General features: G+C 41.8%; 1 protein-coding gene and 1 long non-coding RNA gene across 3 annotated transcripts in view; one reads left to right on the forward strand and one right to left on the reverse strand.

Moving 5' to 3' along the window:
• Window positions 1–1,487, reverse strand: part of FBXO21 (F-box protein 21) — a 41,850-nt gene extending 40,363 nt beyond the window's left edge. Inside the window, exon 1 of one of the 2 annotated variants that reach the window (XM_074205922.1) lies at window positions 1,216–1,487. In XM_074205922.1, the coding sequence (XP_074062023.1) occupies window positions 1,216–1,487 (272 nt within the window). Of the gene's footprint in view, window positions 1–505; window positions 734–1,215 lie in introns of those variants that run through there. The other variant, XM_074205923.1, reaches the window with a different exon arrangement.
• A 199-nt stretch (window positions 1,488–1,686) lies between these two features.
• LOC141501700 (uncharacterized) overlaps window positions 1,687–15,357 on the forward strand; it is a 241,135-nt gene continuing 227,464 nt past the window's right edge. Inside the window, exons 1-2 of the long non-coding RNA XR_012472290.1 lie at window positions 1,687–2,155; window positions 3,576–3,721. This is a non-coding gene — a long non-coding RNA (uncharacterized LOC141501700). The remainder of the gene's footprint in view (window positions 2,156–3,575; window positions 3,722–15,357) is intronic.

The raw sequence follows: 15,357 nt of genomic DNA on the forward strand, positions 1-15,357 counted from the left end.
AGCCCAGGCACTCGGAACTCACTAACTGTGTGACCTGGGCCAAGTCACTTCACCCTGACTGCCCCACATCCAGGACTATTTCCAGTCATCTTGATTCATGTCTGGCCACCGGGCCCAGGTGGCACTCAAATCCAGTTCATGTGCTTGTCACGGCATCACCCCCCTGATGTCACGGTCCTGAGACCCAAGGACAAACATCAATGGAAGAAGAATACTAGCAGACGTTGATGCAGTGGTTACCATGCTCCACTGGGCATGCGACTGTTATCCGACATGACTCTCACAAGCACCTGGGAGGCAGGTTTTATCATTATCCTCATTTTACAGAGGAGGAAACGGAGGCAGAGGTTAAATGCCTTGGCCCAGGGTCACATCGGAGGCTTCCTTTGATCTCAGGTCTTCCTGATTCCAGGAAGAAAGTAACAAGGAGGAGGAGGAGGAGGATGGTGATGGAACTCCCACCCAGGCTTCAAAGTGAAAATTAAATGAAGTAAACAATACGTACGAAGGAAACCTTAAGTTGTTCCAGAAATGCTAGTTATGATTTGTCCCATGTTCTTTGCCCTTTTTTCTCGATCTCCCCAAGGTCCAGCAGCTTCTCGTGTGGATACAAAGAAAGGGGAAAAGATCCGCCCTGCCCTCAAGGAGCGAGACAGGATGCCAATGGCATCTCGTGGGCGCTTAATAAATGCTAGCGGCTTGGCATCCCCACTGCCCAGGCGAGCCGATGGGCAGGGCCGGCAGCAGCGGGGCGGGGCCTGCAGCCAACAGCTGGAAGCCAGGGGGCCCAGCCGGGCGCGAGGGGCGGGGCTAGCGGAGGGGACGGACCAATGGGAGGCCGCACCCCAAGAAGAGCGTGCCCGCGGGAGCGGGGCCCGGGTGGGGCCGCTAGAGAGCAGGGCTGGCGAGGGGGCGGACCAATGGGAGGCCGAGGCCCGAGCGGAGCGTGCCGCGGGGGCGGAGCCTCCAGGGGGCGGACCAATGGGAGGCCGCGGCCCGAGCGGAGCGGGTCACGGGGGCGGGGCCGCCAGGGGCGGGGCTGCGAGGGGGCGGGCCAATGGGAGGCCGCGGCCCGAGCGGAGCGCGCCGCGGGGGCGGGTCCGCCAGGGGCGGGCCAATGGGAGGCCGCGGCCCGAGCGGAGCGCGCCGCGGGGGGGGGCGGGGCGGGGCGGGGCTCGGGCCGGGCGGGTCCGGTGCCCCCAGGTGCCGGCTCACCTCTCTCGGAACTGCCGCCGCCACACGTTGCCGCCGCCCTGGCACAGCTCGCGCAGCCGCCGGCAGGTGCAGGCCACGTGGCCCAGGTCGGCGGCGCCCAGCGAGCGGCAGCACAGGATCAGCTCCAGCAGCTCCCCGGGCAGGTCCGTGAGGCCCAGGGCCCCCGGGGCCGCCGCCGCCGCCGGGCCCTCCCCGCGGCCGGGGGCCGAGGCGGGCTCCGGGGCCGGGGCCGGGGCCGTGCCCGCCGCCGCCGTCCCCTCCGCCGCCGCCATCTTGAATGTGTACCTGGCGACGTCACGGCGCTCCTGCCCCGCCCTTAGGGCGCGTCGCCAAACTCCCGCCCGCCGGCCGGGCTCAGGGAGCGTCGCTCAAGGGGCCGCCCGCCCTTAAAGGCGCAGGACCCGAGGCCCGGGGGCCCCGCCCCCGCGGTCAAGGCCGCCTAGCCCGGGGCCGCCTGGAATAGAGACTTTAAATACCTGAGATAAAACTCGGCGGGAACCGGGGCAGCGAGGACTTTATTTTAGAAAGATGTTATTTAGTTTGGCTTTTTACACTTTCCCCTCCCCCAGAAGGCAGTCCGTCATTTCTTCCTCTTTTTTTTGTTTTTTTGCAAGGCAGATGGGGCTAAGTGACTTGCCCAAGGTCACACAGCTAGGTGATTATTAAGTGTCTGCGGTCGGATTTGAACTCAGGTCCTCGGGACTCCAGGGCCGGTGCGCCACCCAGCTGCCCCAGTCTTTACTTTGTTTAAGGGGAACACTATCTTGAGATGCAGTTTCAGGGGCCCGGGACCCCCACTCAAGCTGGCCCCTGCCCGGGACCTGGCCGCCAGGTGCCCGTCCGGCCCCGATCCATGACCCCGTGGCATCCCCACATGTGACAGAAGGGGAAACTGAGGCTGGAGGCTTCCTTACAAACACCTGGACCAGGGAGCTTCAAGGTGGGTGAGGGGCTTCCGAGGATCTCTTTTGATCGGCTCAAGGTCACAGAAATGATGATGGTGGCAGAACCGGAGTTTGAACCGGGATTTCATGATTCCACCTTATAATTTTTGAAATTATTATCCCATATCTGCTGACTCAGCACAGCCCCCCACCCCCACCCCAGGTCCAGTTCAGGTGCTTGTCATGGCATCACCTCCCTGATGTCATGGTCCTGGGACCTGTGAGGAATGAAGGGCATAGTTGGTCTTCACAAGGTGTGGGAGGGGGCCCCTTTGAAATCCTTTACAAAGGGGGAAATGGCCCCAGTCAGCCACAAGAGTGGGAGAGTTCTAATCCCATTCCAAAGAGGACAAACTACATAACTGGTCAAGAGTAACCTAGTCTTGACCTTCACCTTTGCACATGCTCAAAGAGATCTGTCTGGTTCTTGCTCATGAGTATAATGAGTCCTGTGGGGACACATATAGAAGCCCAGCCTATGGCTGGCATGAAGGGGCAGGGACAGTCAAAGTGCATAAAAGAGCTTGTATGTTGGGATTTCCCCACCCCTCCCTCCCACCATGAGAGAGGTGTGCCATTTTGTTAAGAAATCTTAATAAGGGGGCAGCTAGGTGGCACAGTGGATAGAGCACCGGCCTTGGAGTCAGGAGGACCTAAGTTCAAATCCAACCTCAGATACTTAATTACCTAGCTGTGTGGCCTTGGCCAAGTCACTTAACCCCATTGCCTTGCAAAAAACCTAAAAAAGAAGAAAAGAAATCTTAATAAAAACTCTTTTAATCACTATGGACTAAGTAATCTTGAGCCAATTAATAACAAGACCCAAGGACAAACATCAGTAGAGTAAGAATACTGGCAAACATCCTACAGTGGCCACCATGCTCCAGTAGGTTACAAGCTTTACCATTTTTATCTAATACGACCCTCACAAGCACCTGGCCCTCAGTTTCCTCCTCTGTAAAACGATGTCAGTGGTCTTTAAGGGTCTCTTCTAGCACTGGCTATATAGTCACAATTGTACAGCCAAGGAAACTGAGTCACCAAGAGTTCTGTGGTTTGTCCAACTTGTTGTTCAGTTGCTTTTCCAGACCTTTCTGACTGTTTGTGACTCCATCTAGGGTTTTCTTGGCAAAGATCCTAGAATGATTTTGCCATTTGCTGCTTCACCTCACTTTACAGAAGAGGAAACTGAGGCAAGCAAATATAGCCAATAAGTGTCCAAGGCCAGATTTGAAGTCAGGAGGATGAGTCTTCCTGACTTTAGGCTTGGTGCTCTATCCACTGTGCTACCTGATGACATATATCCTTCATTCTCCAAGAAGGCCATGACATCAGGGAGGCGATGCCAGGACAAGCACATGAAGTGGATTTGAGTGAGGGGCTGTGCTAAATCACCAGCCTCACTTTCTCCCCTAGGTCCAGTGACTAGAGAGGAATCAGGACACCTGGAAAGGAGACAGCCCTGGATGTGAGGCAATCCGGGTTAAATGACTTGCCCAGTGCCCACATCTAGTGTCAAGTGCCTGAAGCTGGATTCAAACTCTTTGCCTTTGGACTCCAAGGTCAGTACTCTTTCCACATCAACTGGGCCTCCTAGTTAAGAAATGAACAGAATCAGAACCAGATCCTGTACCTCTAGAGCTTTCCTTATAACTCTCTCCCTTTTTTAAATTTATTTTTATTACTAGTTTATTTTTTGTTGTTTTTACATTATCTTTATGTATCCAATATATACCTTCCCATTCCTCACCCAGATATCTAAACTTTATTTTTAATTTTTTAAAAAATTCCCAGTTACATGTAAAGATAATTTTTAATATTCATTCAAAAAAAATTTGAGTTTCTAGTTCTTGCCTTATCCCTACACCCTCCCTGAGATGATCAGCAATTTAATATAGATTATACATGTGCAATCATGCAAAGCATATTTTCGGATTAGTTGTGTTCTGAAAGAAGACATAGACCATAAAAAAAATAAAACACAAAAAATAAAGTGACCATAGTATGATTCAATCTGCATTTAGATTTCAATAGTTTTTTCTCTGGAGGTGTATGGCATTTATTGTCATGAGTCCTCTGGAATTGTCCTGAATCATTATTTTCCTGAGAATAGCTAAGTCGTTCACAGTTGCTCATCACACAATATTGTACAACGTTGTTCTACTCACTTCACTTTGCATTAGTTCACTTGCATTAGTAAGTCTTTTTTAGGATTTTCTGGAATCCACTTGCTTGTCGTTTCTTATAGTACAGTAGTATACCATTATAATCAGATACCATAACTTGTTCAGTCATTCCCTAATTGACAGAGATAGCCTCAGTTTTCAATTCTTTGCCATCATGAAAAAAAGGTAGTATTTTTTTTTGCAAATAGGTCCTTCTCCCCATTTTTTTTTTGAAAAAAATCTCTTTGGGTTACAGATTTATTAGTGGTATTGCTGGACCCAAAAGGTATTCACAGTTTTATAGTCCTTGGGCATTATTCCAAATTGTTCTCCAGAATAGTTGGATCAATTCACAATTCCACCAACAATGCGTTTGTGTCCCAGTTTTCCCCTATTCCTTCTAGCATCTGTCATTTTCCTTTTGCAACAAGTAAGTTAATCTGATGACTAAGAGATAGAACTTCAGTGTTGTTTTAGTTTGCATTTCTTTCACCATTAGTGATTTGGAGCATTTTTAATATGACTGTTATAGTTGTACTTTCTTCAGTTGAAAACTGCCTATTCATATTCTTTGACCATTTGGGGAATGACTTGTATTCTTACAAATTTGTCTCAGTTTCCTGGCTTTCTGTATTCATTCTTATCTTGTTTGCATTGCTTTGGTTTGTGCAAAAATGTTCAAATTTAATATAATCAAAATTATCCATTTTGCATTTTATAATGTTTTCTATTTCTTGTTTGATCATAAAGTCTTCCTTTCTCCAGAGATCTGACAGATAAACTATTCCTTGATCTCCCAACTGGTTTATGTATCAACCTTTATGTCTAAATTACATACCCATTTTGATTTTATCTTAATATTATGGTGTGAGATTTTAGTCTATACCTAGCTTCTGTGATACTGGTTTCCAGTTTTCCCAACAATGTTTATCAGATAATGAGTTCTTGTCCCAAAAACTGGGGTCTTTGGGTTTATCAAATGCTAGATTACTATGGTCATTTATTATTATGCTTTCTGTACCTAATTCTACTGATACACCACTCTCTTACTTAGTACCAGATTGCTTTGAGGATTTAATACAGTTGAGATCTTCACATTTTTTTCATTAATTCCCTTTGATATTCTTGACCTTTTGTTCTTGTAGGTGAATTTTGTTATTATTTTTTTCAAACTCTATAAATGATTGTGGTATTTTTATTGGTATAGCACTGAATTAGCAAATTAACTTAGATATAATAGTCATTTTTATTATATTGGCTTGGTTTATCCATGAACAAGTGATATTTTTCTAATTGTTCAGGGCTGACTTTATTTGTGTGAAGTGTTGTAATTTTGTTCATACAATTCCCGAATTGTCTTGACAGATAAACTACCAATTATTTTATTTTGTCTATTATTTATTTTAATTATTTTAAATTAAATTTCTCTATCTCCTGCTATTGATCTATAAGTAGTATATGGAGAAATTCAGATGATTTTGGTGGGTTTATTTTATATCCTACAACATTCCTAAGTTGTTTATTTTAATTAGCTTTTTAGTTGATTCTCTAGAATTCTCTTAAGTATCCCATCATATAATATGCAAAGAGTGATAGTTTTGTTTCCTTATTACCTATTCTATCCTTCAATTTCTTTTTCTTCCCTTAATCTGTAATGGAAAGGATTATGTGCTGTACAGACTTTTAATTTGGTCAGTTCAAATCTTCCCACAATGATACATGTTCTCTCTTTTAAGTCTTTAAATCAGAATTTTAATGATTAATATATTATAGCCCAAGATTATATACTCTTATATGTATATGTAAGACATCAGCATAGATAAAGGAGAGGTAAGGGATAAAAGAGACAGAATAGTCACCCAACTGAGGAGGCTCCAACCAACCTGGAAATCTGGCTGGGGTAGTCCCATCTCTGAAGGGATGGACTTCCAAAGCTCACTTTCCCAAGTAAGATCTTTATAGTGTTCAAACAAAAGTGGCACAGATTCTAGGGTTTACAGGACTGAACTTAGTGATCAATGGGCTCTCCATTAAACTCAACCATCTGTGACTTTTAGTCAAACCACCTCAGATCTTGAGTACAATCAGTTTTTCCAGGTGTCTTGGCCAAGTCCCAAGAAATGTTCCCCAGCACTCCTTGCCCCAGAATACATCTTGATCAATCATAACCTGGTTCCATGTGCCCAGGGAAGTTCCTTCTCCTTGGACCATGATGACTGATAGGGAATATCTCAATTTAATCCTTCACCTTTCATATTGCTCTAGGTAACATTTCTAATACAATATTGAATAATAGTGGTGTTAAAGGGCTTCTTTGCTTCACCTCTGAGTTTATTGGGAAGGCTTATAGCTTTTTTTCCCATTACAGATAATACTCATAGATACTACTTCTCATTTTAAGGAATTGGTATTGTGTTTTGTAATAAATTTTTTCTGTATCTATTGAAATAATCATATGATTTCTGGTGGTCAATCATTAGTTTTCCTAATATTTCCTAATATTGTGCCATCTCTGTATTCCTGATATTAATCCTATCTCTTTATTATATATGTGTATATATATATATATATATATATGGAGAGAGAGATTGTGATACAGTGTAGATATATTGCTGTAATCTCCTTGCTAGTATTTTATTTTAAATTTTTGTATCAATGTTCATTAGGAAAATTGGTTTATAGTTTTCTTTCTCAATTTTTACTCTTTAGGCATTTAGGCTTAGGTATCAGCACTGTACTTGGGTTGTAAAAGGAATTTAGTAGGATTTCTTTGTTTTTTTCAAATATTTTATATGGTATTGACATTAACTGTTTTAAATATTTGGTAGAATTCACTTGTGAATCCATCTGATCCTAGGGATTTTTTGTTATGAGTTTTTGTTTTTTTTATAGTTTTTGCAAGGCAAATGGGGTTAAGTGGCTTGCCCAAAGCCACACAATTAGGTAATTATTAAGTGTCTGAGACCAGATTTGAACCCAGGTACTCCTGACTCCAGGGCCGGTGCTTTATCCACTGCGCCACCTAGCCGCCCCTGTTATGAGTTTGTTGATGGTTTGTTCACTTTTTTTTTTCTAAAATGGGATTATTTAAATATTCAGGATATACCTAGATAAATTGGAGAGGTGGGTAGTTTCAGAGGAAAGCACTGGATTAAAGGAGACCCAAGGAAGTTTTCTTGCAGGTGGGATTTAGCTGAGCCTTGAAGAAATCCAGGGCCACAGGCAAAGTTGAGAAGGAGGAAAGTCCCCAGCATGGTGTGGATCCATAACCAGTCCTGAACAGTGGAGTTGAGGTCACCAGGGACCTTCAGGTGTCATTAGAAACTGTCTTGACCAGTTGTGTTTTGTGCCCACTCTTCCTTCCTTCCAGGCTCTTGTGGTAGAGTGTGCTCCAGATGTTTGAGGAGATGCTTTCTAGATACTGTCCTTACTCCTGTCATTGGAGTAAATGCCCTTCCTAAAGAAACTAGTCTACTGGCTGATTAAGGAGAAGTTCACCAGCAGGGGCTTTTTTTGATCAAGTGTTTTAGGGGGTCAGCTTCACCCAGGGGCTAGAAAGTAGTAACAGCTACTTCATGTTGAGGACTCAGTCAGCCAAAGGTGGCATAAGTTCAGTGAGAGAGCCTAAGGGGACATTGCATACAGATAAGAATTAAGTAATTTGCCCAGGGTCACACAACCAGTAAATGGCTGAAGCCAGTCTACCTGACCTCACTGACTCCATGTCTAGCAGCTTATCCATTATATCACCCACTTGCCTCACTTATTTATAAAATGAGTATAGGATTTGGAATCAAAGGAACTGGGTTTGACTCCCATCTCTAGCAGGTTTGTTTGGAGTCTTACTTCACTATTAACAAATTCTGCTCTTTAGGTTTTTTCACTGATTCACTTGATCAAGATTTAACAATAGCATGCATATCAGCCACACCTGTTACAAATACAAGCAGAAATTTGTCCCTACCTTCAGGAAGCTTACATTCTAATTGCGAAAGAAAACATATAAAAAAGAGTTGAAAAGCATTGTGGGAAGGAGATCAAGATACCAAAAATCCAGAGAATCAGGAAAGGAAGTGAGAAAAGATTAAAGAATGTCTAATCTGATATTCTTTAATTTGGAATTAATACTTTTGATCTATATAGTTCTTTTTTTTTTTTTTGCAAGGCAAATGGGGTTAAGTGGCTTGCCCAAGGCCACACAGCTAGGTAATTATTAAGTGTCTGAGATCAGATTTGAACCCAGGTACTCCTGACTCCAAGGTTAGTGCTTTATCCACTACGCCACCTAGCCGCCCTGATCTATATAGTTCTGATCAAAGATTAGACTCTCAACCTTTAACTAATAGTTATAAATTTCATGTGGAAAAAATTCCAGTTTTGCTATGTAAAGCCTGTCTCCTACATCCCAAATGTTGACTTGACCTATGTCAAAACTGCCTTGAAAACTCAATGATAGCACCAATAAATTCATTTACCTGATCAACAAACCTCAAGATAAGAGATACCTCGGATGAGGAGAGAGCAATCCTATTGTTATAAGCCAATATAAGATACGAGAGGATCACATTGAACAAAATTCTTCTCTATAACATCCCAACAAAAGACCTTTGAACAGTTCTCATTTTTAGAAATATCTTGCTGTTTGTCCTTCATTCTGAAAAAGGACTAGGACATCAGGAAGGTGATTCCATGATAGGCTAATGAATTGGATTTAAGTGAGGGAGGGCTGTGCAAAATCACCAGCATCACTTTCTCCTCTGGAGTCCTTTGGGTTCAGTGACAAGAGAGGATCAGGAAGAATGGATATGGTCCCGAAATATCTCAACCTCCAGTCTAAATTAGCCTCTTTGCAACCACTACCTGGTTGGTTCTGCCCTGTGAGGCCAAGCAGATCATGGCCAATCCCTTTTCCATTCAAATATTTGAATTCAGTTAACCTTTCCCTTCTGAGAGAAATGATTATTGTTCTTCATATTAATAATCAATTATTTGAATTAGGATCAGGATGTTTCAGAGGTTGTAGGTTGTTTAGTCTCTGAAGGATGTTGCTGATAATGAGGTTGGATTAAGTTTCTTAACAATCTTATTCAGACTCCACTTAGGTGGGGAAGCCCAGGCTCTACTCAGAAAATTAATTGATTAAATTAAATTAAATATGGAAGTAAATGACATGATTAAAATCAGGTCTCTCTCTCTTTCTCTCTCTCTCTCTCATTAGAATAGGTCCACCTCTCCTTATATTGATTCTCTCATTACTTGTTAATCAATCAGAATTGATTGCCACCCTTGGGCACACACCCATTCTTCTAAAGGTATGTAAACTGTGAGCCCACCTTGAGTCATTCTTGGTCTAAGAGAGAAGGCCAAATGACCATCCTTTTATTAATAATTCTTAATATATAATATATATATTATGATCAATTGTCCAGAAATTGTTTCTTGAATTTTTTAAATGTTACACTAGCTAAAACTTTTCTTCTTCAGATTTAAAGGTGCCTACTTCTTTCAGTAGAGCTTCTTAAGGCAAAGTCTCTGAAACCCTTCACCCTTCTTGTTATTCACTTCTGTCTCTTTCCAGCCTCTTTATCTATGTCCTGCCAAAAAGAGCACCCCAGAAGTGAACACACTCTATGGTCTGACCAGGGCTCTGGGTTTTAAAATATTCCTTTTCTAATTACTCACAATACCTTATTAACTTGTCTAGTTTACTTAAGTGAAATGAAAGATGGTTATTTAATTTGATTCCAGTTAGGTTAAGCTGTTAATTGCTATTTTTGAATAAATTCCTTGTTGTAATAATTACTTTAGTGTTATATACATGGGGAGCCCTTTTGCTAAGGGTGAAATTAAAAAGAAAAGCAAACCACAAACAAACCACAATCAAATAAAACATCATGGTCCTATGGAAAGAGTGATGAACCCAGATTCAAATCCCATCTCTGACATATAGTACCTGTGTGACCTTGGGCAAGTCATTTAGCTTCTCTGAACATCAGTTTTCTCATCTTTAAAATGAGAAGTTTGGGCAAGATGACCTCTGAGGTCCCTTCCAGATCTCTAACTAGGAGTCTATGATGTTAGATTCAGTGTGAGATCTATTTAGCATGCCCCTATATTAACAGTGTCCCTATTTAACATGAACAGGAAGTCAATTATACAAAAAAGAAAACAAAACTATGCTTCATAGTTTCAGAGGTTCCCTTGGGTGTATAGTTTAGAGAACAGGGTTTGGAATCAGGAAGAATTATCTTCATGGGTTCAAATCCAGTCTCAGACATTTACTAGCTGTGAGACCCTGGGCAAATCACTTTACCTTGTTTCCTCAATTTCCCTTATTAGTAAAAAAAACCAAAAACCTGGAGAAGGAAATGGCAAACCACTCCAGCATCTCTGCCAGATTCCAAATGGGGTCTCAAAAAGTTGGACATATCTCAACATCAACAATAACAACACAAGGACTTATAAACTGCAAGAATTCCAGGACACGGGGAGGACTTGCTATTTCAAAGATCTGAGCTTTTGACTATTTCTGTATTCCCATGGATACAGAGTCAGCTCCCAGAATTGCTGTCCATGGTTGAAAAATAAATTTTCATCTGATCACTTTAATGATGAAACTTGGGACTTGGCATGCCTTCCTCTCCCTTCTTCCACCTCTGGCTTTCATTGTGGGAATACTAATAAATCAGCAAGACATTCAAGGGTGGGGGATTGACTTTCTGAGACTCTATTGTGACTTTCCCTTCTCTTATCGCTCATCCCTTCTAGGTGTCATCTCCTTTTCTTACTTGAGCCTAGTTTCACTTCTGTTCTTATAGCCCCAGGACCAGGATAGTGGTTGTTCTAAATAGTTAGATGATCTAATTACTTGGTGATTAAGTGATTCCTTCAAATCTCAGCTCAAATCATACTTTTGACTAAGAGGCCCTTCTTCCCCTTTCCCTCATGCCTCCTCTTTTGTATGTACAATGCTTTTTGAATGTTGACTTCTCCATTAGGATGTGAGCTCTTTGAGGGTGTGAAGGTGCTGTTTTTGCCTTTCTTTATGTCCTCTAGCATGTGTCTAATATCATGTCTGGCTTAATAGTTGCAAAATCAAGGAGATGGACCTGGTGGCTTGTCAAGTACCTTCCAGCTCTAAAGTTATGATCTATTCATTAAGATTTTCCCATTTTCCTACCATAGATTCTACTCTAACCAAGATAAATTTGGTAGGGAAACTTTTGGAGGCATATGTGTCTACTTGACCCATTACCTGGAATCATAAATGCTTCGTGATTGACCAAGTGTCCTTGGTGTCAGGGTAGTGGATGGTGCTGGACTTGGAGTCAGGAAGATTTGAGTTCAAATTCTACCTCTAATAACAAATATGAATCTCCCTATTTATTGATTTTCACAGGATGGCACTGACATCCTGGAAGGGGATGTGGTCGTCTTTAGCATAACTGATGAGGCACAAAACTCCTGGGTTAGGAGGGGACACTCCTCCTAACCTATTGAATTTCCTCCTGGTGCCTCTATGCCCCTAGTGAAGGTGATTATGAAGCACATCCTGAGTTGAGGGCCACTTTCTTGATGGACAAGGAAGAAGCTCCTTTATCAGATCCCACCTTCCAATTACTGCAATTCTATAAGAATGGTTTGTGCAAAATCGCATTTTGGATTGCGTTCCTAACTAGGCCCCATGAATGCATAAATGTAAGCCAAGAGAACTAAGAAATTATGTATGTTAACCCTGCTTATTTGTTCATTTTTAAGACCATACTCTGGAGCTTAATACACATTAGTTTAATTCAGTTTGTTTTTTATAAACACACCAAACTTTAAGATTGTCACATGCCATCAGCATAGTTTCCTGGTATGATAGGTTGAGAGTTGGAAGGGACTTCAGAAGTCACACCTGACAACCTCTTCCTGCTACAGATGAGGAAATTGAGGCACAGAGTTTAAATGACTTATCTAAGGTCACATAGCTAGTAAAATCATAGGATGACAGATCTTAAGTTGGAGGCATCCAAAAGGATGATGGGTGACAGACACAGTTGACTGAGAACTGACTAAATCTGAATTGTTTTTATGTCTTTGGTCAGTGAATTGTCTGGGACTGACCAAATGGGGCCACTTCAACTTACAACTCTTCCCAAACTCTACATTTCAATTTTCCAAGATTTCTTTGTGGACTTTTGCTTATTATGTAGAACAACTTCTCTGATGAATCTGTGAAATGCCTAAGTCCTCCCTACCTTTAGCCTAGACACTTTTTCCACCTTAGTACCCTATACCAAACATGTCCCCAGACCCATCTTGTGATTCTAGGCTGCAACTTTTGCCCTGCTTAAAGACCTCCACTTTGTTGTATTGATTGTTTTCATTAAAATTCAGATTGGGACCAGGGGATGGGAGAAAATGAAGAGAAGTTAAGTGGCTTGCCCAAGGCCACACTATATAAGGAAGAGATGGACATAGAATCTGACCCCAATTTCTCTAATATGCTTTCAGTGGTACTGAATGAGTGCATCTGTAAATGAATATACTAATTACTTTGACTTCCTTGAGCTCCAGATTACCAAGATGAGCTATATAAGAACTACCCCTATTGACTAAGAGGTGTGATTGTTTGACATACCCACAAGCCTTTGCAGTGACCAAGAGTAAACCTAGTTGAATGTGTAAAAAAAAAATCAGCAATTCTGAAGCAATTAAGCTCAAAACAGTTTTGAAGTAGACCCTGAGCCATATGGTGGTTTATGAACTTTCAAGAGACATTCCTATCTTCAAAGATTTTTTTTAATGCAGGTTGTGAGAAAATGAGTATTTCCTCTTTTGTGATCTTTTTGGAGACCCTTATCTCCAGAAGATCCCCAACTATGGTTAAGGAGTTCTTGGAATTATTCTGTTTCAGGAGATATCTCCTTATCAAGTCTTGAACTATGAACTGCTTATCACCAAGGATGCTTTCTGATTTGGGTATCAAAGGGCATAGCCTTGCTACCTGGAATTCCGCACTCTCCTTCCCAATGAGAGATAGGGCCTTTAGACTTTTCTAAGCCCATCTTTCCCCCCAAAATTCTTTTCCTTCTTTACTTTAAAATATATTTAAACTTTTCTCATCCATTCCCAAATTCTTTACCATCTTTAATTTAAAACATATATAAACTTTTTCCATCCATTACCTGTATCCTATTAAGTATAGGTAGATAATACCTATACAAAAATGTTTTTCTTCCTTGCTTAATAAAAACCTTTCTTTAATTTCACAGAAATCATCTTCCTTTAGTTTTCTTCCCTTTTTTAGGGAAAAGGGGAATTTAAATCTCAAGAATTGTCTTTAGCCTTCTCTGGCAATCTCCTTTGGGAGAAAGAGAAAGCTAAATTCTCTCAAGAGAGCATTTGCCTTGGATTAAAATACCAATGTGATAAACATAGGGAGGTGATGAAATTCCCTCACTTTGGAGCAAGACCTAATTTGTATTTTTGGCTATAATCATTGGATCATTTTATGTCATAAAGGGACATGAAAGGCCATTGAACCCCACCCCTTCATTTTACAGATGAGGAAACTGAGGGCTAGAGAGATCAAAGACACTGCTATCAATATATTGACAGCATATCATCCTTGTCAGGGAAAAAGAAAAGTCTAATCTGCAAACTCAGAGTAATCAAGAAGCCACTGATATATATATTTCTTGAGACTTGGAAGAACTGTTCTTAGATCATAAATTTAAAGCTGTTGTAAAAAATTATAACAAGAAAGTGCAAACTTTGTATAGCCCAGTAACTCAGGTCATTCTCATTTCTTAATGTACTGGCCTCAGGTGGAAAGAGGCAGATATAATGGTTTTTAATGCTCTTGTCTTTAATTCCCCCCCTTGACACTTTAAGCTCTGAGTTCAAATTAGGTCTTTGACCTTTACTACCTGTGTTACTTTGGTTAAATCATGTCCTCTCCTGATTGTTTGACCCTGGGTAAGTCACTTAACTTCTTGATATCTTAGGGAACTCAAGATTTTTAAGTTGCAGACCTGGTGCTAATCTCCAGTGGTAGAGGGAGTTTCTTCACTGGAAAATTTTTTAGATCAGTAAAATCATAGGTTAAAGAAAAGTAGTGGTGGCTAGGTGGTGCAGTGGATAGAGCACCAGCCCTGGAGTCAGGAGCACCTGAGTTCAAATCCAGCCTCAGACACTTAATAATTACCTTAGCTGTGTGACCTTGGGCAAGCCACTTAACCCCATTTGCCGTGCAAAAACCTAAAAAAAAAAATTGTAAAAAAAAAGGGAATTTGTGAAGGAATTTTCCTGTGCACTTCCAGGACTTACCATTTGCCTTGAAAATGCACCCCTCCTCTGTGTGTTATTTCCCTCTATTAGAATGCTAGCTCCTAGAAGGCAGGACCCATCTCATTTTTCTTTCTTGTATTCTCAGTGTTTAGCATAGTGCTTAAGTACAGTAAGGATTAAATGCTTTTTAATTTGTTCCTTCAACAGTGTTTTGTCAGTATGGGGAAACTCCTAGTGTGACCTAATGTAGAGCCCAATCCATGTATGACTTAGAAGATTGGTCCTCGAGAGTTGCCTGAGGCATAGGTTGGTTAAGTGAGTTTCCAGGGGTCCAGGACCTGTATGTGTCAAAAGTAGAGTTTGAGTCTAAGTGGGCAGCTAGGTGGCACCAGTATATAGAATACTGGCCTTGGAATCAGGAGAATGGGAGTTCAAATCCTGCCTCAGACACTTGCCACTTGTTAGCTGTGTGACTTTGGGCAAGTCATTTAATCCTAATTGCCTCTTATCCAAGGCCATCTCCAATTGTCCTGATTCATATCTGGCCATTGGACTCAGATGACTCTGGAAATGAAAGTGAGACTGGTTGATTTAGCACAGCATCCCCCTCACTCAAATACAATTCATGTGCTTGTCATGGCATCACCTCCCCTGATGTTGTGGCCTTATTTGAGAATAAAGGACAAACATCATCGTCATCATCATCATCATCATCATCATCATCATCATCATCATCGAGTCTAAGTGTCCCTATC

The sequence above is a fragment of the Macrotis lagotis genome, chromosome X (assembly GCF_037893015.1).
Source record: "Macrotis lagotis isolate mMagLag1 chromosome X, bilby.v1.9.chrom.fasta, whole genome shotgun sequence".
NCBI classification, from domain to species: Eukaryota; Metazoa; Chordata; class Mammalia; order Peramelemorphia; family Peramelidae; genus Macrotis; species Macrotis lagotis.